Source organism: Bos grunniens, chromosome 5 (genome assembly GCF_055505025.1).
Source record: "Bos grunniens cultivar Pamir isolate PY7600 chromosome 5, Bosgru_T2T1.0, whole genome shotgun sequence".
NCBI classification, from domain to species: Eukaryota; Metazoa; Chordata; class Mammalia; order Artiodactyla; family Bovidae; genus Bos; species Bos grunniens.
In genome coordinates this window covers 115,813,789-115,837,677 of record NC_141169.1, presented here as the reverse complement: position 1 = coordinate 115,837,677, position 23,889 = coordinate 115,813,789, and the positions used below count along the sequence as shown (strand labels likewise).

The 23,889-nt window shown below is 48.9% G+C and overlaps 1 protein-coding gene across 6 annotated transcripts in view; it reads left to right on the top strand.

Annotated features, from left to right (window-relative positions):
- EFCAB6 (EF-hand calcium binding domain 6) overlaps positions 1-23,889 on the top strand; it is a 252,808-nt gene that overhangs the window by 3,304 nt on the left and 225,615 nt on the right. For 5 of the 6 annotated variants that reach the window (XR_015164616.1, XM_086403190.1, XM_086403191.1 and 2 more), the window contains exon 3: positions 17,467-17,612. Coding sequence is in view for 3 of the 6 variants with exons in the window: in XM_086403190.1 (XP_086259316.1) it covers positions 17,474-17,612 (139 nt within the window). In the remaining 3 variants the exon portion in view is untranslated. Of the gene's footprint in view, positions 1-17,125; positions 17,215-17,466; positions 17,613-23,889 lie in introns of all 6 variants that reach the window. The other variant, XM_086403189.1, reaches the window with a different exon arrangement.

Here is a 23,889-nt window from a genome sequence, read left to right as displayed (position 1 = left end):
CAAAATAAGATTAAACAATAGCCAGCAGCATAGAAATTTTCAGGAACACCTTCTGAATTTTGTTTTTCGGTGAATGATGTTATCCGGTCCCCGGGGTTGGTTCCAGCCATTTGTTTGCTTAGCAGTTACCTATTGAACACCTGCCACGCGCCAGGCCCTGGTCTAGGCAGTGAGGACACTGCAGAGATGGCCAGCCACCCTCCTTTGCCTGGGGTCTCCACCCTGTCATTTTCTCCTGCTGGACTGTTTCTGGACTGACTTTGGTTTGCCATCCTTTTTTGCCCTTCCTGTAAAAGCCAAGACCATACTCAGCACCTTGCACCATAACGGTCTCCCTGCCTTCCACCTGGGCTCTGATTTTTCTTTCTCTGCCTTCCCAAGACCTAGAGTCTGTGACAGCCATCAAGGAGTGAGCACAGCCCACTGCGCGTCAGTATCTTTAGATACATTGTCTGGGTCTTGTGGCAGCCTTTTTTGTTTGTTTGGTTGTTTTGGGCCATGCCCCGTGGCATGTGGGATCTTAGTTCTCCAACCAGGGATCGAACCCACACCCTGGCATTGGAAGGCAAGGTCTTAACCACTGGACCACCAGGGAGTGCTAGCGTCAGCCTGTAGAGGGTTGCACTGAACCCCCGTGGGTCACTTGCCCCTTGGGGGCCGGGTGGAAGCCATGTGTCCTCCCTCTGGAAAAATCATCTCTCGCACCCTTTGGAATTTAATCTCAGAGAGTTTGAAGGTCCAGAAGTGCACACACGTGAACCTTGTCCCTAGATCCCAGATTAAGAGTGTGCGTGCATGCTGTCGCTCAGTCATGTCCGACTCTTTGCGGCCCCATGGGCTGCAGCCTGCCAGGCTCCTCTGTCCATGGGGAATCTCCAGGCAAGAACATGAGTGGGTTGCCATTTCCTTCTCCAAGGGATCTTCCCAACCCAGGGATCGAACCTGTGTCTTGATTAGCAGGTGGATTCTTTACCCCTGAGCCACCTGGTAAGAACACTTGCTTTAAAGAGAGAGATTATCTCCGTTTTGCAAGTGAGAAAACTGGGTGACGAGAAGGTTAATTACCTCTCAAGTTTGCATGGTCGGTAATGGAGCCGACGTTGACTCCACGTCTTCTTGACTCTAAACCCTTGATGCTCAGTAAATGCAGGAGTGAGTGTGTAGAAGGTCCAAAAGGGAGCTTTAAAGTGAATATGCCCCTACTACGGCAGAACATCATTTGATATCAGAATAGACGGGGAGAAGATTTTTCTCAAGTGTTTGGATTTAGCTGCCAAGATCTTTTGTGCTGCTTGCAACTTTCCCCCAGTTTTGTCAAGTGTTAATTTCCCCCCCATGATTCCAGTTCCAACAGTTTTTGCTTCGATGCCATTTCTGTTGGGCTGTGCACATTTCTTACTCTCGTGTTGAATTATGTCTTCTCTGGATGCCAAGGCAGATGGATGGCACTTTTGTTATGATTCTGATATAAATAGCATCTGTTAAAAACTGGACACCCGTGCTTATCTGACAAATAAACAAATACATCAGTAGGATAGCCTTCTAACCGTGTTTTTGCCGGTGGTTGATAAGTGTATCTGATGGTCTGTGACTTGGTGCTTGTTTGGGGAGCAGTGGTTTTATTTTCCTTGCTAATTTCAACCTTATTGTACATTTTGATAGACTCGTACTCATGAACGGCTCAGAATTCTCTTTATTTAGAAAACCTAAACTGAGGTTGACGTCAGGCCGGGGGTGACCTAAAGAACTCATCACAGTGCCTTGCTCACGCTAAGAACACTGTTTAGCTTTCAAGGTCGAGGGTGAAATGAGTCCAAGCTCCTTACCCTGGCAGTGTTAGCTGTTAATAGCCGTGGTCCATCCAGAACAAAGATGAACAGAGTGCCCCCTGTGTGCTAGGCACGGTGGTAGGTGCTGCGTAAAGATGGTGAGTGCACTCGACTGCCTCCATGGGAGGGGCTCCCTGGCGAGGAGGGGCCACAGATAAACAGCCAAGAGAAAAGCCTGGAAGCAGAGAATCAAAGTGAAGGTAGATGTGGGGCTAGAGGAAATGACACCCCACTCCAGTACTCTTGCCTGGAAAACCTCATGGACAGAGGAGCCTGGCAGGCTGCAGTCCATGGGGTTGCACAGAGTCAGACACAACTGAGCGACTGGGCGCACACACACACACACACACACACACACACACAGCTGGTTAACCATTTGAATTGGGACTTCCCTGGTAGCTGAGTGGTTAAGACTCTGTGCTTCCACCACAGGAGGCATGGGTTTGATCCCTGGTTGGGGAACTAAGATCCTGCATGCCATTCATAGTGGCCAAAAATAAAATTAAAAACAGACAAAAACCAATGTTGTGTTAGTTTCAGGTGTACAGCAAAGCGATCCGATTATACACCTACCATCTTTCTTCAGATCCTTTTTCATTATAGGTTTTTTTTTTTTAATTTTATTTGGCTGTACCGAGTCTTAGTTGCGGCATGTGGGATCTTTAGTTGTGGCATATGAACTTAGCTGTCACGTGTGGGCTCTGGTTGCCCTGCCTTGCACTGGGAGCACGGAGCCTTACACACTAGACCACCAGGGAAGTCCCTCAGGTACCGGCCACACAGGGCGGTGAGGATAGTCCGTCCCCCCTGGTCCTTGTTGTTGACCTGTTTTTTATGTAGCAGAGTGTATCTGTTAACCCCTAAATCCTAATTCATCCCTCTCCCTTTCCCATCTGGTAACCATACGTTTATTTTCTGTGTCTGTGAGCTCTATTTCTGTTTTGTAAATAAGTTCATTTCTATACTTTTTAAGGGTTACGTGTATAAAAGGCATCACGCGGTACTGATTTTTCTGACGCTCTTCGCTTGGTATGCCAGTCTTTACGCCCATCCGTGTTGCTGCAGATGGCATCATTTCATCCTTTTTAAGGCTGAGTGAAATGGGGTATTATGTATTTATATACGTCTCACAGCTTCTTTAGCCATTCACCTGTGAATGGACACTTAGGTTGTGCTGCTAAGACATGTGTCTTTTTGAATTAGGGTTTTCTTCTCTTCTGGATTATATAAGGCATGATTAGTTTTAAGGAGGATAGGAAGGCCTCATGAAAGGAGGGACTCCACCCTCAGTCTTGAAAGATGAAGTGTGGTGAAAAAGGAGATTCTAGCAGGAGTAAAAAATTCGAGCAGGAGCATGACCCAGTACACAGAGGTGAGGACCTGCATGGTATATTCATTTGGATTTTGTGTGAAATCCGGCAGGCATGAAGCTGTGGTGTCTGGAAGTTTCTTGTGGCCAGGTTATTAACGATGTGAATGGCCTTATACAAACCACAATTAGGAGTCTGACTTCAGTTTGTATACCTGGAGTAGTCATACAAATGCATGTTGTTGGTTTTTTTTTTTTAATTTAAAAAATGTAGATTCACAGAAAAGTTGCAGAATTAGTACAGAGAGTTCCCATGTGCCCCCAGCTTCCCGCATGGTACCATCTTACAGAATAACCACAATCCACTTAGCAAAACCAGGGTGCTGTCCCTGCTGCAGTCCTAGTAACAAATAGAGACTTTATTCAGATTTCACCCGTCTTGACAGGACTCAGTCTCTTTTCTCTTGGTGCATAGTTATGTGAAATTTTAGCACATGGGTGATTTTGCCTTGCACGTTTTTTAAGCCAGGGAGTAACGTAAGTGAGTGTGTGCTTTAGCAAGAGAGATCCTGGCCACAGAGGAGGATGGATTAGAAGGGAGCTGGAGACCTGGATGCGATCTAAGGGGCTGTTTCTGGAATCTACATGAATGAGGATGAACTCGGGTAGTGAAGGGAGGGGTGGAGAGGGCGGGGGGACCAACGTCACAGGTGTCCTCCAGGTACCGCAGACAGTCCCTGCTGCCACTTGCCGCTGCTGCTACTGCTGCTAAGTCGCTTCAGTCGTGTCTGACTCTGTGCGACCCCATAGACGGCAGCCCACCAGGCTCCCCCATCCCTGGGATTCTCCAGGCAAGAACATTGGAGTGGGTTGCCATTGCCTTCTCCAATGCAGGAAAGTGAAAAGTGAAAGTGAAGTCGCTCAGTTGTGTCCGACTCTTCGCCACCCCATAGACTGCAGCCCACCAGGCTCCTCCGTCCATGGGATTTTCCAGGCAAGAATACTGGAGTGGGGTGCCATCGCCTTCTCCATGCTGCCACTTAGAAAGGGCCAGATCCCAGTCGTGGAGAAAGAAGCAAACCTCAGCTGTCATTACGGACCATGGTCAGTTTTCTAAGGGCAGTAGGAAGCAATTGGAGTTCTTAAAGCAAGGAAGTAACAAAAGGAGATCAGCATTTTAAAATGTGGCGGTAGTCTGTGTGTGTGTGTGTGTGTGTGTGTGTGTGATTTGTGTATGTGATGTGTGTATATGGTTTTGGTGTATGTGTGCTTGTGTGTGTAGTGTGTGTATGTATAGTGTGTGTGAGTTCGAGTTATGGGAAGAGAAGTGGTGCTCATGGTGCTGGCATAAAATATCTCTATGTGACAAACCCAGAATTTAGCATGAAATTCATGTACAGGACCTGCCCGTGGCGGTGGGCACAGTTCTCCAGTAACCTGCAAAACCGCTGGGTTGCTCTGCAGACCCAAAGTCTCTGTTCCCGTGGTTTGGTGAGCTAAACAAAAAAATCCGCCTAACCCCGCCGCTTTCTTAATTTCCAGAATTCACCAATTCAGAAATAGTTTTTCTTGAAGGAAATGAAACAAAATAGCACCCAAACAAACACCTTCACCGTCCCCAGTACTGTACGGAGCAGTCCCAAGGCCAGCGAGCCGCCGCTCTTTCCTGAAGGTCTGTGTCAGCTGACGGCTCGGAGAAGCACTGTGGGTTCCTGGACGGTGCCGGGCTCAGAAAGTTGGTGGTAATAACCGGGACCACTTCCATCTGCTTTGTTTCCATTGTTCACCCAGCAGGCGTGTGCCAAATGCTGCTTCTTGGGCCAGAATTGTCTAGGAAACTTACATATCTTATCAGCAAGCATCGGCCCGTACATTTTAAAGTCGGGGTCCTTTGTTGGGTGCTCCACGTGACCCCAGCTGTTAGACAGCTACGGTGAACTCGGCAAATGCCTCCCCGCAGGCTGGCAGAGCCCTCTGGACGGCGCAGGTCCCCGTGTCCTACTGCAGGTGGCAGCAGCTGCCCGACTTCCCGGTGCCAAGCTCAAGCTGGGAATCCATCGCATGCCCCCTTTGCCAGCATCCGAGGACTTGCTGGGCCGGCTTCGATAAAAACAGGACGCGTTCAACACTCCTGGTCGGCTCACAGGAGCGGGGAGGGCCCAGTGGTTTCCAGCAATTACATCTTAAAAGCCTGCCAGGGAGACCGCGTTTGAGCTGGGAACAACCGTTTGACAGCCGACGTGTGGTCAGTTCCTCCGACGCAACTTGTTTTTCTGTCGTCTGTTGCCGTATCTGTCAGCACATTAGGTGTGGTGGTGAGTCTGGAAATGTTCGTTAGGTAAGAGTGAGTTTCTGAGGCACTTTCTGAGATTAGGTGTTTGTGTCCATGGTAGAGAAGGCATGTTACAAACAAAATTGCAGTAAGCTTTTTCTTTTTCTTTAAGGCTCTGTGTTCTGGGCCAGCAAGGCATTCATGCTGATATAAATGATCCCGAACCCACAACACTCAATTCAGTTAAACTCAGGAAGCATTATTTTTGGACCGCTGTCATCAGATGTGGTTCCTGCTCTCGTGGCATTGATGGTTCTTAACAGGGAACATAGACATCAAACAATCCTGGATGTGAATTAAGAAAACCTTTCACTCAGGTCACTGGTTCTCAGTACAGGGGATGAGAGTGAGAAATCACAGATGATGCCAGGACTTGTACCTTGGCTGACGGGAAAGAGTGAGGATATGGAACAAAATCCAGGAGTGGCGGGGTGTGAGGAGAGAGAGAGAGAGAGAGAGAGTGTGTGTGTGTTAGTGTGCATGTGTGCATTTTGGGAGGAGAATGCTGTTTGGATGACTGGGCTGTGAAAATCCTCCCTTCGTTAATTTGACAAACACTTTTGGAGCTGCAGAGGTGTGCTGGGTGCACTGGGGCAGGGGGTACCGTAGCACCGAGCCACTGTTTTATTTCGTGCAGTCTATAATGAAGTGTATAATTCCCCAAATGAAAGCATAATCACCTACTGAGATGCGTGCAGCTCAGGGGAAGGACAGGCTGTGATGAGAGACTCTACCAGGAGGATGTGGACGAGGCGAGCCGGGGGACGTCTCCAAGGAGGGGGTGGGCACGCTGGGATCTGGAAGAGAGAGGAGTTAGCTGGGTGAGGAGTAGGACGGGGGATCTGGGCAGAGAGCCCCGTGGGGCCGAGGGAAGCAGGCGGGGAGGGTGACAAAGGCAGGAGCTGGGTCCTGTGCTGCCGGGTAGGCCCTGGCAGGCACGCTGTGTCGTGTAGCTAATGTACGTTTATTGTCGTTCAGTTCACTACGCCGTGTCCGGCTCCCCGCGACCCCATGGACTGAGGCACGCTTGTCTGTGGCTTCCCTGTCCTTCACTGTCTCCTGGAATTTGCTCAAACTCATGTCTGTTAATTCGATGCATGTTTATTAGACAACGTTTAAAGACTGATGTTAGCACCATCCCAACATAGCTATTTTGTCTAGAAAATAGACCCTGTCCACCCTTGGAAATAACATTTTTATACCGTGTGTATATAGTATACCTTTTCCTCTTAACCTTGTCCTAAACATGTTTTTCCATTTCCACGTGTTCTATATTATTTATAATAGTGGTAAATAATCACCTGCTCAGACTTGGCAAGCCTTGTGTTATATATATTTTTGAAATATTTATTTGTGATTTATTTGGCTGTGTTGGGTCTCAGTCGTGGCCCACGGAACCGTCATGTCACAAGGTGGGGAGGGGCGTCTTCCGTGGCGGCTGAGGCTTAGTTGCCCCGAGGCATTGTGGGATCTTAGTTCCCCGACCAGGGATGGAACCCACGTCCCCTACATTGCAAGGCGGATTCTCAACCGCTGGACCACCAGGAGAGTCCCTTGTGTTTTATTTTGAGTTAACTTCTGAGCTGGTGGGTGGGTCTCGTGGCATATATGGGTAGACGTGAAATTTACGCTGCCAGAGAACGTATTTGTAAAAATGAGGTTTGGGAGGAAGGTGAAAGCCCATGCTGGGGTCTGAGGAGACCTTGGTGTAGCGGAGGGTGGGGACCCTGGATGGAGGAAGGCTGAGAGGCTCAGACTGTCTGGGTGCTGGCTGGGAAGGAGGTCAGTTTATAAACGGAATTTTCCACTAAATTGAATTCAGATGACTGGCTAAATTGTTTTTTACGATACCCTATCATTTGAAATATATTTGTAAATCAACTTGCATTCTTATAATTTCTATGTTTAGAGCAGTGAGGGGTTGCCAGCCAATTCTAAGATCTTAAGGGAGTACGGGACCCAGATGAGGGAGGCAGACTGGGCTTCACACATTAGTGCCACGAACCCAGGAATCCTCATATTTGACTAGTTGTTCATGTAGATGTTTATTCGCCAAGTTGTGTCCGATTCTTTTGTGATCCCATGGACCATAGCCCACCAGGCTCCTCTGTCCGTGGGATTTTCCAGGCGAGAATACAGGAGTGGGCTGCCATTGCCGTCTCCATTATGTAGACGACTCACTTCATTTTCTGCATGTTCTTTTGAGTAGGTTGCAGAATTGTTAGACTGTTTTGCAAATGCAAGGTATCCTTTCTTGATAATTGATAGGTTTTCTCATCGCTCTATTAATATGTACAGACTTCATGGTTCTTGTCTCCGTGTTTGTGTGAGCTTGCCCACAGACCACGTGCAGGCACCTGGGCCAGTGCACACCCCTGATACAGTTGGGCAAAAAGCTCGGTGCCTCTGGGTCTTGGCCTCATGAGTAAATCTGGCTTTTCCTGCTAGTGTTTCATTTCTCTGCCTCTAAACATGTGGATGAAAAATGAAATGAAATGTTAGTTGCTCAGTTGTATCCAACTCTTGTGACCCCATGGACTGTAGCCTGCCAGGCTCCTCTGTTCATGGAATTTTCCAGGCAAGAATACTGGAGTGGGTTGCCATTCCCTTCTCCCGAGGATCTTCCCAACCCAGGGATTGAATCTGGGTCTCTGCATTGCAGGCAGATGCTTTATCATCTGAGCCACCAGGGAAGCTAAAAATGTGCATAGCGGTATCTAACTCACAAGGTTGATGATTAACCAGTGGCCTGAAAAATGGGTTCTTGTGAGGTGACGGTAGTTGAATCCCCGAAATACAGCATGTGCTGGTCTTTTAACTCCATTTTGATGTCAAACTGGGAACTTTCCTTGTGAGCTTCCTTAAAAACTATAGACTTGTCCATGTAAATCAGCTTCAGGTTCTTGTGAAGCAGTGGTCCCAGCTTGTTATTAAAACACAGAGGCTGGGCCCCCCAGCTCAGGAGATTCAGGTTGGTCGGTCTGGGTGGAGCCTGGGAATTTGCATTTCTGATAAGGCCCCAGGTGATGTTGGTATGGCTGGTTCAGGGACCACATTTGAAGAACCACTGAAAGCTGTATGTCTGCTTCAATAACCTTTTAAAACTAATTTTTTTTTTTGATGGAAAAGAAACACACAGAGAAAATAATAGTATTAGTAACAACAGAAAACCATGTTCTGTCTGCTTGAGGAATCTGGAAATGGAATAATAGCTCCAGTCCTGTTGAGATGGACCCCAAGGACGTCTCTTGGGCAAAGTCTTGAAGCCAGTGCCTGAGCCGGGAGATGCAGGTCAGGAAGACAGGCATCACTGTGACTCTAGGTGCGCCGTCAGGGTGGCCGGACGTGCTGCGGGAGTACCTTGTTCCTGCTCTTTGAAAACACGTGCCATTTTCTTCAAATCCTGAGTTAGGTCTCGTGCTCCTGGGGGGCCGGGTGGGTCATACTCTTCTCTCTGGCCCTCCACTCGCGCCTGCAGCACTGGCTGGAGGATGAATGGTCGAGAGCAGAGTTGGTTGGCAAGTGCTCCCACCAAGGATGTTTAGGTGGGACACCCAGACCGGAGGCTCCGTGTTCAGAGCTGTCCAGATTTGGCTCTCTGAAATATTCATGTCATAATTGAAGTCTCACTAGCTTTCACAGTCCCGCAGTTGGTAGAAATGAGGATCGGAGAAGACCCAACAGGTCATCCAGACCATTCTCCCGCTGGAAGAGGCTTATTCCCTGCAGTGCACTCAGCAGCATTAGGAGGAATTACTTTTCATATGATTACTTTTTTTTTCCTTCTCATTCTGTCTTCAACTAAGTGTTTCTTGAATTGAATCACTTTGCATTCAAGTAATAAAATGCACAACAGGCAGTCCATTTCTGGGTGATTATCTCACTCCTCAGGTGGCGTAATAAGGCAGGAGGCCAGAGCCCTGGCATGCCTTATTGTTATTAGGAAGGGAATTTATGGACAAAATAAAGAAAGTGGCTGTTTGCATCAGCGATAACCACAACGAGGAGCGCGGTCACGGCCGATCCCCCCACCCCTGTGCTCGGAGCGCAGGGCAGGCAGGAGCCCGGTACCCTAACCGTGCAGGTGGCGGTCGGGGTGGACAGAGGCGTAGCACCGCTGCCTTCAAGGGGCTTGTTGTTTATTTTGCAAAAAAGCAGCAGGAAAGCCTTGGCTGTTGACTTGTACCTGGGAGGGCCCGTCTCGGGCACCAGCTCCGGGCTTCGCTTTGTGTGCCTGGGCCAGTCGCTTCCTGCTCTGCGCTCCCGAGTCCTCACCTATGAAATGGGAAGAGCCGTAGGTGGTTGGGCTGGGAAGGGTTAAATGATGAGTTTTTTTTTTTTTTTTTTTCCCATAAATCTTAAGCGCATTTCCCGGCTCAAAGGAATCCCTATTAAATGCTAATAGGATTAGAATAATTTTTTCCCCCTTAAAATTCTTCATAAGCTGGAGCTTCTGTGTCTCTTCTTCAGCCCGTGCTTGCACCAAGGATGTTTAGGTGGGACTCCCAGGCAGGCTCCGCGATCACATCGGTCCGGGTTGGCTCTCACGTGCCTCATCGTTCCCGCACCCTCGGTGTTCTTTCCCGAGTACACTGTGGCGTGTCCTCACTTCCCTCACACATGCCCTCCTCTTGCCGCTTCACACGTGCTGTCCAAGGAGGAAAGAAAGAAAGTGAAGTCGCTCAGTCGTGTTTGACTCTTTGTGACCCCCATGGACTGTAGCCTACCAGGCTCCTCCGTCCATGGGATTCTCCAGGCAAGAGTACTGGAGTAGGGTGCCATTTCCTTCTCCAGGAGATCTTCCCGACCCAGGGATCGAACCCTGGTCTCCCACATCGTGGGCCGACGCTTTACCGTCTGAGCCACCAGGGGAGTCCGCTGTCCAAAACGTGGACCCAGATGAAACCCAGCTCGGTGGCCTCCCCGTGCAGCAGCTGACTGTGGCTGGAGAAAGGCCGCCTCCGCCTGCCCTGGTCTTCAGGTTCCTGTCCACGGGCCTCGGGTGGGCTCTCTCAGCCCTCTGCTGGTCGTGCGTGCTGCTTCTCCCGCCCTCCTGCTCGCCTTCCCGTCCAGCCAGCTGTCCCTTCACCCTCAGTCCTGAGATGCCTGTCCCCGTCCTCATGTGCTGCTGCTGACCCGACTTCCCTTTCCCTGAGAAGAGAGAGCCAGCAGGAGGGGACTCCCACGTGCCTTCCGCTCTGCGTCTGCTCACACGCTCTGCTGTCTTGGTTGTCATGAGCCATCCCTGTGCCTAGAAGAGGCTCCGGCACCCAAGGAGATCCTGTCTCCACTGGCAAACCCACCGGAACCACCCATTCCCTCCCTTCTCTCCTGCTTCATCCCTCTTGGCCTCCAAGGCTGGTCGCGACCACGAGTATTCAGACCTGCTGCCAGTTCTCCTGTGATAAAGACAGCTCTCTGTGGCTGCCCATCTCTCCTCTGCTGCCCCCCACCCCACTGCTGCTTTACAGCCGAGTTCCTGGAAACAGGTGCCCCTGTCTGCTGTCACTGATTCTTCTCTGAGTTTATCTGAACTCAGGCAAGCTTCCTGCCAACCACCCGGTTCCACCAGTGTGGCTACTGTTCAGACCATCGGTGGCTCCTGCCTGGCTTCGTCCCGGGGCAGTTCTTGGTCATCTTACGTGGTTATCCCTGTAACCTTTGACACACAGCATCACCCCCTCCTCCTTGACACACTTTCTTCACTTGGTTCCCTGGACACTCCGGTCCCCCGGTTTTTCTCTTCTCCCGCTGGTTGCTCTTCCTCGGTCTCTTTTGCCAGTTCCTCATGTCCCTGAGCTCTGAAAGTCAGTGTACCCCAGGGCTTGGCCCCGGCAGCTCTTCTTTCTCACACCCCCTTTCCTGGTGGGCTGGTCCGATAGCATGCCTTTACGTGCATTGTATGCTGATGATCCCCAAACTTCCATCTTTATCAAACCTCGTGCATCCAGCCGCCTATTCAGTATCTCCACCGGGATATCTAGTAAGCATCTCAGATGTAACACGTCCAGAGGAATTCCTGATCTTCCCCTCCAGACAGTCTACCTGCTATCTTTCCCATCTCAGTTCACAGCCACTCGATCCAGCCTTTCTTTTGCACAGCAGATCCGATCTGTAAAGCTCTTTAGAATGTGCCTGGAATCTGATCATTCCTCAGCACTTTCCCCAGAAGGACCCCACTCCCCACCACAGCTCCTCTTGCGTGGACGATGGCAGGAGACTTGTAACCGGTCTTCCTGTTTCCTCTCTTGCCTCTGTCGATCCATTCTTGACATGCAACCAGAGGGATCCTCCAAGTACAGAGGCCAGAGCGTAATCCTGTGCCTAACCCTCCAGCCGCTCAGCGTCTTCAGAGCCTAGCGCTCACGGGGCCCAGTGCTTTCCGTCCGTCTGCCGCCTGCTGCCTCTTTGCCCTCCTGGCAGCTCTGCTCCCTTCAGACCTTTGCTCAGTGTCTCCTGTTCTCCTCCTCTACTCCGTTTATCCCCACAGCAGTTACGCATGTGTACAGTGCTAGTAGTGCTAAGTCGCTTCAGTCGTGTCCTGACTCTTTTCAGTCCCGTGGACCACAGCCCCTCAGGCTCCTCCGTCCATGGAACTCTCCAGGCAAGGAGACTGGAGCGGATCCCCTTCTCCAGGGGATCTTCCCGACCCAGGGATCCAACCTGCCTTTCTTGAGTCTCTGGCATTGGCAGGTGGGTTCTTTACCACGAGTGCCACCGGGGAAGCCCACTCGTGTTTAATTTACTTATTTTATTTGCTGTGTGTCTTCCGTTACTAGAATCTAAGGTCCCCGAGGGCTGTGATTTTGCCAGTTTTGTTCATTGACCAACCCCCCACCCCGCCGCAAGGCTTCAGTCTGCTGCTGCTGCTGCTAAGTCGCTTCAGTCGTGTCCGACTCTGAAGGCTCCAGTCTAGAAGGAGCTTAACAAGCACCTTTTGAGCATGTACAGAGCCACGTTCTTCTGGAAATTTACCAGTGCTGTGATTCTAGGTTTCAGTGCAGTTAAGTGTGTCTGGTTGAAGAAGGAGATATGTGGAGAGCGGTGGAAGCTCTCAGCCTCCCCCAGCATTAGCCCCGGGGCGGTCCCGGCCTGCAAGGACCTACCGACGGTCGGTGGCAGATAGGACAGGTGCAGACTGACGCAGCGCTGGGCGTCTCTTCGTGTAGGCCTGCCCGAAGAGAGGGAAGCCGAGCACCGGCCAATGTGGATTTCCTGTACGTGAGGAAGTCCGATCCATTTCTTCAACCCTGTAAACTTGAGGTTCTTCAGATCCAGTGCGTTAGAGGTGCTGCCTAGCCTGAGTCTGTGTACTCAAATAGTGCTGCGCACACCCACCTCGGCTTGACTATTATTAATTATGCACGTTTGTTGCCGTGTGAAGCCCAGCAGGGAAAACTGTTTTCTTTTTCGGCTGTGCTGGATCTTCATTGCTGCGCGAGATTTTCTCTAGTTGGGGTGCACAGGCTTCTCATCGCGGTGGCTTCTCTTGTTGCTGAGCGAGCCCCGGCTCTAGGGTGAGAGGACTTCGACAGTTGCAGCCCACGGGCTCAGGAGTTGGGGCTCCCAGGCCCTAGAGCACAGGCTCAGTAGTTGTGGCACACAGGCTTAGTTGCTCCGCAGTATGTAGGATCTTCCTGGACCAGGGATCAAACTTGCTTCTCCTGCATTGGCAGGTGGATTCTTTACCACTGAGCGACCAGGGAAGCTCCAGCTCCCAGATCAGGGATCAAAGCCGTGTCTCCTGCATTGGCAGGCAGATTCTTTACCACTGAGCCACCAGGGAAGCCTGAGAAAACTTTTTTTTTTCCCCAGCTGAAAAGGATGGCCAAGTTAGGAGCGTCAGACAGGTGATGGCTATAAAACTTCCTTATAGCGCTTGAACTTAGGCCTCTTGGTTCACTTGAGGCAAGGGAGAGTTTTGTCTCTTACTCTTATACCTAAAGTGGCCAGAAAGGAGTGAATCAAAAATTTGCCCTGATTTCTGAAATGCCAATAAGCCACAGACTGGCAGTCTCTGAGTTGCAAATTCCTAAATGCATGTAATAGCATGGTGACCACTGAGGGCTAGTGCCTCCTGCTGGCGGGTGTAGGGAGCACAGCCAGTTTTGCCCTAACTGTGGGGCATCAGCCTGGGTGGGCGCTTCCCCACAGCGCCCCAGATAAACAGGACATCCCCGATGCCAAAGGTGCCCAGGCCAGTAGCTGCTCTCTTTGCCTCCGCCTCCTCCCCTCCCTCTCCTTCTTCCCCTCCTTTTTCTGTCCTGTTCTGATATAACTCATATACCATAAAATGAATCCTTTTAAAGCATACAGTTCTGTGGCTTTTAGTGTATTCACTGAGGGTGTGACCATCACCACTAACCTTTGTCACCTCCAAAGAAACGCCGTACTCATTAGCTGTTCCATATCCCCCTACCTTTAGACCCTGGCAACTGCCTAATCTGCTTCCAATTTCTATGGATGTATTTATTCTACGTGTTTTGCATCAGTTGAATTATACAGTACATGGTTGGCTGTAGCGTAACGTTTTCAAGACTTGTTTGTGTTGTAGCATGAATCAGTGTTTCATTCCCTCTTATGGCTGAATTTTGTACGTGCTGCTTTAGTCGCTCAGTCGTGTCCGACTCCTGCGACCCCATGGTCTGTAGCCCGCCAGGCTCCTCCGTCCATGGGATTCTCCAGGCGAGAGAACTGCGGTGGGTTGCCATTTCCATCTCCAGAATTATGTATAGCCCGCTGAATGAGTAGACCACTTTTTGCTGATCTGTTTCCTCGTTGATGGGCCTTTGGGTGGTCTCCACTCTTTGGCTGCTGTGGGTATACTGCTATGAACATTTGTGTACAGTTTCCACGTGGACATGAGGTTTTCAGTCCCTCACCAGTACTTGTTATTGTTTCTTTGATTATACCATCCCTTGTGTGCTGTGTGCTTAGTCGCTCAGTTGTGTCCAACTCGTCGTGACCCCCGTGGACGGCAGCCCTCCAGGCTCCTCTGTCCATGGGGCTTCTCCAGGCAAGAATACTGGAGCGGGTTGCCACGCCCTCCTCCAGGGGGTCTTCCCAACCCAAGGATCAAACCCAGGTCTCCCGCACTGCAGGTGGATTCTTTACGGACTGAGCCGCCAGGGAGGCCCCCGGGGGGCTTAATGGATGCCTTCTTGTGCTGCTGACTTGTATTTTCCTAACGACTTGTGATATTGAGCATTTTTCATGTACCTGTGTATCTTCTTGGGAGGACTGTCTGTTCAGACCCTTTGCCCGTTGTTAAACTGGGTTATTTGCCTTTTTATTATTGAGTTGGAAGAGTTCTTGATATAGTCTACATATTAGATTCTTATCAGATATATGATTGACAAATAATTGACTCCATTCTGTGGGTTGTCTTTTCAGTTTCTTGATAGTATCCTTTGAAGCACAAAAATTTTTAATTTTAGTGAAGTCCAGTTAACATTCCTTCTTTGGTTGCTTGCATTTTTCATGTCATATCTAAGATATCATCACATAATTCCAAGTCACAAAGGTTTACATGTATGTTTTCTCCTAAGAATTTTGTATTTTCAGCTCTTAAATTTAGGTCTTTGGTTGATTTTTCATTAATTTTTGTACATGGTGTGAAATGGGGGTCCCGTTTCATTCTTTTGGCTGTGGATATCCAGTTGTTCCAGCACCATTTGTTGGAAAGACTATTCTTTCTACACTGAGTGATCTTGCAGCCTTATCAAAAATCAATTAATGCTGCACCTAAGGGTTCATTTCCAGATTCTCCATTTTATTCTGGTGTGTTGTGCCTTCATTTTCACTTATCTAGAAGTATTTGCTGATTTCTATCATGATTTTTTTCTTTGACTCACTGGTTATTTAACAGTGTGTTGTGTAATTTCCATATATTTGTGAATTACCTAATTTTTTGTTACTTCTAATTTCATTCTCATGTGATTGGAGAACATACTTTGATGCTTTCCGTCCTCTTAAATTTGTGGAGGCTTGTGTTAGGGCCTAGCATGTGGTGTCTGTCCTGGAAACTGTCCCCTGTCTACTTGGGAGGCACGTGTCCTGTCGTTGTCGGGTGAGCTGTGCTGTAGTCGTCCGTTAGGTCCTGTTGGTTTAAAGCGTTGTTGTTCAGCTGTTCTGTGTCCTTGTTAGTCTTCTGGCTAATTGTGTCCATCCTGAGAGTGAGTATCAAAGTCTCCAGTTATTATTGTTGCAGCGTCTAGCTCTTCTTTGAGTTTACCAGTTTTTACTTCGTGTCTATTGGGGCTCTGTTATCAGCTCTGCGTATATGTTTGTTTTACCTTCCTTTATTCTTTCTTTACTGCTCTTTCCTTACATAGGTCTGAGTTCTGCTGCACATGAGTTTTTTCATCTTTCTGAAGAATTTATTTTAATAATTCTTACAACCAGGTCTACTGGTGACATTTCCTCAATTTTTGTTGATATGATCAGGTCTTTGTCTTTAAATCTGAAGGATGTTTTGCTGGATACAGAATTCTACGTTGGTGGATTTTTTTTTTTTTCCTTTTGACACTTGAAATATTTCATTCCACTCTTTCCGTGTTTGCATGGTTTCTGAAGACAAGTATGTGTAGGCCATACTTTTTTTTGTGGTTGCAAGTGTCATAAAATTTTTGTTGAAAACTGGGCAATTCTCAAATCATCTTGGCCCTCCTTTGCATTTTGTTTGTTTAGAGGCTCTTCTAAACTAACTTGGTAAGTTCTGTATCGTTTGTCATGCATGGCCACCGAAGTGTCCCTGACTGGTCAGCAGCTGGGACAGAACTCTCTTTAAATGCCTGGACACAGCAGCCTGATAGTCTTTGCTGAGGGCTCTTGGTGTGTGTTGAGCCTTCTGTCCACACTCAGGCAGGCAGCTTACAGCCTTGGCTCGGCCTTCACCTCCTGCTGTGCAGAGCCTCCCAAGTCCGCCAGTGCTGAGGGCCTGCTCAGCTCTTTCTGAGCAAGCGCATAGCCCGAGACATGCGCACCACCTTGTAGATCCCCAGGAATATGTGGGAGCTTCTCAAAGCCCCTCTGGACATCTTGTTCCCTAGCTTTTCCGTTTAAGCTACTTAGTTAGTCTTTTATTTGCTCTATCTGTTATCCACCCTCCTTGGGTGGATAACAATTTTAAACAACAACAATTTTAAACAACAGTTGCCCCTGAATTTTTTTTTTTTTTCCAATCAAATGCCTTTTGACAATAGCTGGTCCTCCCTGGGAAAGCTCTGAATCAGTTCAAATAAAGACAGCCTTGCATGTGGGGGTCTTTCAGGGAGCCCTCAGGTAAGTCATAGAATGAAGAGTTTATGCTAATGGGGCTTTGAAGGTGCTTCCACCCTGTTCTTCCCCTTCCAGGGTCTGGCGGGCTGCTGGGTTTTCCCTGTGATGACAGGATGTTGGTTTCATGGCTACTGCAGATTTGGGGATGAGGGGAGATAGGGAACAGGGGAAGTCAAAATGCCACAAAATGGGGGTTCATTCCCGGATTCTGGCATCTCCCATGAGTGAATACTCCCCAGATTGCTGCAAACTTTGGTTAGTTTCCAGAGTTCTGAAACAGCTGATTCTGACAGTTCTTGCCAGTGTTCTCATTACTCTTTTGGAGAAGGTTTTCAGAGGCCTTCACTCTACCATTTCTGGTGCTCTTTTCCCCAGCTACGCCTCTGACTGTGTGTTGGATGAGTTCAGAGGACCGAAACTTTACACCCTTCCTGCCCCACCCACCAGGAATGAGTGACTAGCAGGTACAGGTGTCCTGTCCAAACGCCTCTTTGTTTTCCCATCTTTGAAGATTATTGGATATGCTATAAAAGCGAGTCTAAAACCCACAATTTTGTATTTACTTTAAGAGGGGGTCTCTGAAACATTGGCGAGGTCCTGACCAGCTACATGTTTACAGTCCCCGGCTGCCCTTTCAGAAAAGGAGTAGACGGGAGGCTGGCCTCACTGGGGGATGTGGTTGAGGGTCATGTGACCTGTTTTTGTTCATTTCACAGGGATTTAATGTGCAAAATGGCAGTTGTACCAGATTGGCATATTATATGTCCTTACACACGGAAATTCACACATTCAAGACCGCACTCTTCACCATGCAGAGTGTATTCAAGGAGTGTTTTCCAAAATATGTTCAGACCTTCTTCATGTGAGTATTCCTGAGCAAATGGTACTGATAGTGCATGCTGGACTCTGCACAGAGGCCTCACACGATGTGTTGTCAGCCCAATAAAGCTGTGAAATAGATTCTGTTACTGTGCCTATCTGTATGGGGAATCTGAGACCCAGGTTTATCAAGCCACTTGCCCAAAAGTTATGTGGTTTTTAGGTGGCAGGGTTGGGATTTGAACCCAGACATTACAGGAGCCATGGAATTAAACTACTATATTATCTAGTATACTGCCTCACTCAGGTTTTTTCTTAGTTAATAAACTATATTTTTTGAGTAGCTTTTTTTTAAAAAAAATTTTTATGCTATGCCGTGCAGCTCGTGAGATCTTAGTTCCCTGCCCAGGGATTAAACCTGGGCCACGGCGGTGAAAGCACCAACTGAGCCTTAACCCCGGGACCACCAGGGACGCCCTGAGTAATTTTAGGTTTACAGAGAAACTGAGCTACCGTGCAGAGAGTTCCTGTACACTTCTGCACTCCCCTCCCCAGGTTCCGTTATTACCAGCGTTCGCAATGGTGTGGGACAGTGTTTACAAGTGACACACCATTACTGGTACGTTACTGGAGTTCACACTCTTTGTTTTGTGCATCCTCTGGGTTTTGATCAATGTGTGACGATGTGTATCCACTGTTACCGCGTCTCACAGACAGTCTCACTGCCCAGAAACGCCTCCGTGCTCTGCCTGTTCATCCCTCCCACCCCCTGGTTGCAGGCAGCCGCTGGTCTTCCTGCTGTCTCCGTAGTTTTGCCTCTTTGAGAACGTCATTTAGTTGGAATCATACAGTCCAAAGCGTTTTCATATTGGCTTCTTTTACTTAGCAATACGCACGTAAGGCTCCTTCATGTCTTTTCATGGTGTGACAGTTCATTTCTATTTTTTCTCTGAATAATAGTCTCTTGTATGGATGTACAACCATTTATTCACTCCTCAAGGACATCTTGGTTGCTGTCATGCCTTGGCAATTATAAATAAAGTTGGTATAAACATTTGCATGCAGGTTTTTGAGTGGACCTGAAAGCCTAACTTATTTGGATCAATTTTAAAGCAATAAAATTTGACATTATATTTTCTCTAAAGTGTGCGTCTTCTCATTTGTTCCTTCCTCCCTCCCTCTCTTTCTTCGCACACATTTTCTTAGCCCTAAGATGTAACAAGAACTGTCCTAGGGACTGAGGATAAAGAGCAGGTCCTGTAGAGGGTCTGCCCTGGAGGAGCCCACGGTCTTGAAAGGGAGAGGAGGCATCCCAGCCAAGAGAGACCAGGGCTGGACTAGACACGCGCACGCCGTGGACGCATAGCCCGAGGAGCCGGAAGGGCTCAGAGCAGCACAACGGAAGAACAGGCCGGAGGAGAGGCGAGCCGCTCAGAAGTCACGCTGGCCACCGTGCCCACCTGCCATCCGCAGGAGGCCACGGGCCCCCGCCGGAGAGCCGGAGCGGAGCCCGGACGACGTCTGATGGGCGTCTGTCTGCCCGGGTCTCTGGAAGCAGGGGAGAATGGATGTCGGGGTGACCGGCAGTCTCCGCCACAGACATTTATCGTCACTAACAAAGCTGCTCCACGCCCGCAGTGTTCTGCAGATATATCCTCGTTAACTAGCTTTCTGACTGCACAATGAAGAATGGAGTGAAGCAGGATTACCAGATTAAGGGGCGTTCACACTCGTAAAGGCGCCACAAATCGCCTTTAGGAAGCTTGTAGCTCCACATCCCCCAGATAACAATTAAAAGTGCTTGTTTCTGAGCATCCCAACACAGAATGTTGTCTTTGACTTCTTGTCCATTTGATATGCATGAAACAGCATTCTGTTGTGCTGTTAACCTGCGTTTCCCTAATGGCGAGCTTATCTTTGATCGTCAAGTCCGTCAGGTTCACGTCTTCCTCTGACGAACTGCCTCTTCATGTCCTTTGCCCATTCGCCCGCTGTGGGCGGGTCTTTTTAGTTACTTGTGTGAGCGCTCTTTGTTAAAAGTATGAATGCTTTATGTGCAATCTGTATCTTTTTTCATCTGTCATCTGCCTTTTGTTTTTACTGATGGTTTTTAAAATGTACTGAATTATTTTTCCTTTTCTAAATAAAAGTTATATATTTAAAATAAACACTTAAATAAAAACTATTTACATACATATGTAATGTCCCCTAGCACCCCTTTCCTCTCCAGAGTTGGTCACCATTGAGTGTTTGGCTGTCCAGCAACGGCACATCATTCATGCACACACACGTGTAGATATGTATTACAGAACTCGTATTAAATAAACACAATTCATGGGTAAATCTGTGAGCCACAGATACTAGACACCCTGTTTCCTTTTAAGATGTTTTTTGCTTTATGTTTCAATTTGAATAGTTTCTGTAGACCTGACTTTATACTCATGAGTCCTTTCTTCTGCCGTGTGGACAGTCTGCTGTTAAGCAAATTAAATGAACTCTTCACTTTGATATTGTATTTTTCCTTTCTAGCTTTTTCATGTGCTTTAAAAAAAAGTTTCTGCTTCTCTGTTGGAATCCCCCACATGTTCAGCATGTTGTCAGTTTTCCCTTAATCTCTTTAACATATTTGTCATTCTTAGTTTAAATACCCGATCATTTTCCGCATCTGTTCTCTGTGGGTCTTCTGATGATTGGTTTTGCTCCTCATCAGGTCATGTTTTCTTATTTCACTTGTCTTGCAATTTAAAAAAGATTTAGCAGCAGACATTTGTGTAAAAGAGAGTAGTGTGTACACGCTCAAGTCATGTCTGATTCTTTGTGACCTCACATACCGTAGCTTGCCAGGCTCCTCTGTCCATGGGATTTCCCAGGCAAGAACACTGGAGTGGGTTACCACTTCCTTCTCCAGGGGATCTTCCCGACCCAGGGATCGAATCCACATCTCCTGCATTAGCAGATGGGTTCTTTACCTCTGAGCCATCAGGGAAGCCCCCAGAAAGAGTAGGGAAGTGAAGTTGCTCAGTTGTGTCCGCCTCTTTGCAACCCCATGGACTGTAGCCTACCAGGCTCCTCTGTCCATGGGATTCTCCAGGCAAGAGTGCTGGAGTAGGTTGCCATTTCCTTCTCCAGGGGATCTTCCTGACCCAGGGACCGAACCCAGGTCTTCCACATTGCAGGCAGATGCTTTACCGTTTGAGCCACCAGGGAAGCCCCCAAAAAGAGTAGAGACAGAAGTAAATCATATTTACCACCAGAAAAAGGAATGCTCCTTCCACTCAGGCTTCTGATGAGGTGGACTGGCTCAGTTTATTTCTTGATTTAGTCGTGTCTGGATTTGGTGTCAGTGGTGGTTAGATTCAGGTGACCTCTTGTTTCAAACACTTCCCTTCAGCAGACCCTGAGATCTGAGCAGCGTGGACACTTCAGTCATCTCTGCTTCCCAGTCCAGCTGCCAGCCTGGTGTCCTAGGGGGGACTCTCTGCTTCCAGCCCTCCCGCCACAATTGGAGGAGGGTTTCTCCAGCTCAGACTCCAGCTTTGTGCACCTCAGGAGGTCCCCCTCCACCTTGCCCCCCTGCCTCCAGTCTGCAGTGGGCCACCAACGGGCACTTGGTGAGGGTCCCATAGGCTTCAGAGGGGCTTGCCGCTGGTCTGTACTCAGCCATGGTGAGCAGCTGCCTGATACTTAGGGAAGACCCCCCATGTCTCAGGGCATAGCTCATAGCCCCCCTGCCTTGCTCCCAGCTTCAGGTGCTGCCACTGCCATGTGGGAAGGCCCATGTGGATGGGTGCAGACTTGCTGTGTGCCTGAGGCTCTGGCGATACAAGTCCATGGGATCGGTCCACACGGCTGCTACATGCTTCCCATTGGTGGTTTTCTCTACGCCCCTGTCTAGGATGAATCTGCTTCTCTTCCCAAGACTTTGCGAGGAGGAAAGGAGTCCTGGGGGCTTTCTCTCCAAGGAGTGGCTGGTCCTTTCTGTTTCTTCGCATCCTCAGTTCTTTGATGGATTTCAAACCCTTCTCTCTCTCTCTTTTTTTAAAGCTTATCCTCCTGGTTCTCTTTGCTGGGGTCAGGATGACAGTCTCTGTGACTTCCTATATCCTAAATGGAAGTAAAAAATTTTGTCAATTCTCCTCCAGAAAGATCCTATCAATTCGTACTCCCACCAGCAGGTTATGCAAGTTTGGCTGTTGCTTTCATTTTAAACCAAAGAAGGCATATTAGACTTATGAAATAAAAAGTTTCCTTCAGGTAAAATCAGATCGTTTCAAATCAATATTTTCTGATACTTTAAAATTAGAATCGTTGGTTGCTAAGAAGGGGGTTCTTGGGAAGCATTGAAAATACACGTGAAAAGTCTGAAAAAAGATTTCAAGATGGAGACAGATATAAAGGGGTCCCTCCATGATGCTGGGTGCAGGAGGAGGAATTCCAGGCTGCGTGGGCAGAGGGAGAAATATTTGTCACCAGCTGACATGGGGCCCTGCAGCTCCGCCACGTGAATCAGCTGCTTCTGAGGTTCAAAGCAACAGGAACACAGAGGGAAGCAGAGAGCCGCCCCTGCACAACCAGCATCCTTGGGGACTTCAGTCCCTCCTTCTCCCCCAGGCTCTGAGCCCAGTCTTCTGCCTGTCTGACCTCTCGTAGGTAAGCATTTGGCTCCATGTCCTGAAACACCACTGCAGCAAACAGCAGCTCCATTGTGACCCCTGTCCTAAGCTCCAGGTCGCATCTGCGGTTGCCCCCTGACCTTTCTGCTTGAGCATCACCTAGCGGGCATCTCAAACACAAACTGATGGGACATCTCTTGACACCTGGCATTCTCCATCCCGGTAAAGAGCATCATCCTTTATCTAGTTCCTCAAGTGCAAGGACTTATCCTTGATTTCATTTTCTTTTCATCAGCCCTCTCCAGCTCACCAGGCCAATCTATCAGTGAGACTTTGTCAGCTGTGTTTCTAGGTTATGTCTCTAATCTGCCTCCCCCGCAAAAAAAACCCTGCCTCCACCACAACCTTGACCTTGTTCAAGTCACCGTCACTTCTTCTTGGAACTTGGAACTGCTTCCTCATTGAACTTCTCATTTCTTGCCCCTCTGTAATCTACTCTCCGCATAGCAACCAGAGTAACTTTTTACAAGCCACATATATTAATAAGATCACTCACTGCTTGAACTCTCCTGAGCCTTCCCATTGCCTTTGGAGAAAACCCCAGTCCTTGTGCAGGGATCTGAGGTGTCACCCACTCCGATCTCAGCCATCACTGCCTCCCTTTCTCGCTGGACACACGCCTCTGTCCACAGAGATCTCTTGCTCCCTGGACCCGTTAGACTCACTCTTGCTCAGGGGCTCTTTATTGGAGGCTCTTCTGCCTGTTGAGGACACTCTCACTGCAGCGCTTGACTGGCTCATTCTGTCCGTCTGGTTTCAGCTCATCAGACTACCCAGAGAGGCTCCCCCCAACTCCCCTACCTGAGACAGCTCCCCGGCCGCCCTCACCTCCGTGGTCTGTCCTGCTGCCTGTAAGCACTTGGCACCATCTACTGTTACATCATCATCTATTTTCTGTTTCTCCTCCTGCTTCTCTCTTCTGGAGTCTATCTAAGCTTTCCAAGAGCAGAGCTTCCTGTCTTACTCACGGCAGTCCCGCCAGTGCCTAGAGCAGCGCTGGCCTGTGACAGGTGCTCAGAAATACCTTTTGAATGAATGAATTCCACATCCTTTCAAGCCAATGTTTCGAAAGGGTCTCTTCTCTTCCTGCCTGCCTTCTTTCCTGAGGCTCCCACACAGCCAGTCCCCACACCTGGATCTCCAGCACCACCCACTATGACCTCTAGATTTGTGTATTCAGTTTTCGAATGGACATCCCCACTTGGATATCCCAAACCGAGCTCCTTAGCTTTCCTGCAGACTTTTCTGTTCCAAGTGTGCATTGTTATGAATAAACTCCCCCAAACACAGAGGCTCGAAACCTCAACCATCACGTGTTCTGCTCACAGATCTACAGTTAGGTCCCAGGGATGGCTTGTCTCTGCTCTTTGCACTTCAGTGGGGGAGGTGCCAAGGCGGGGGGCAACTCGACATCTAGGGCTGGAATCTTCTGAAGGCTGGCCCTCTCGAATGGCCAACAGGTGGTGCGGGCTCTTGGCTGGAAGCTCAGCTGGGGCTGTTGGCCAGACACCTCCGCGCGGCCTCTGCGTGGCTCCCTGCCCTCCTTGCGGCGCAGCAACTGGTGTGAGCGTCTTAGGAGGGCCAGGCAGAGGCTGTAGTGCTTTCTTTGTGGCCGTGTCTCAGCAATCACATCGTGCCAGTTCTGCC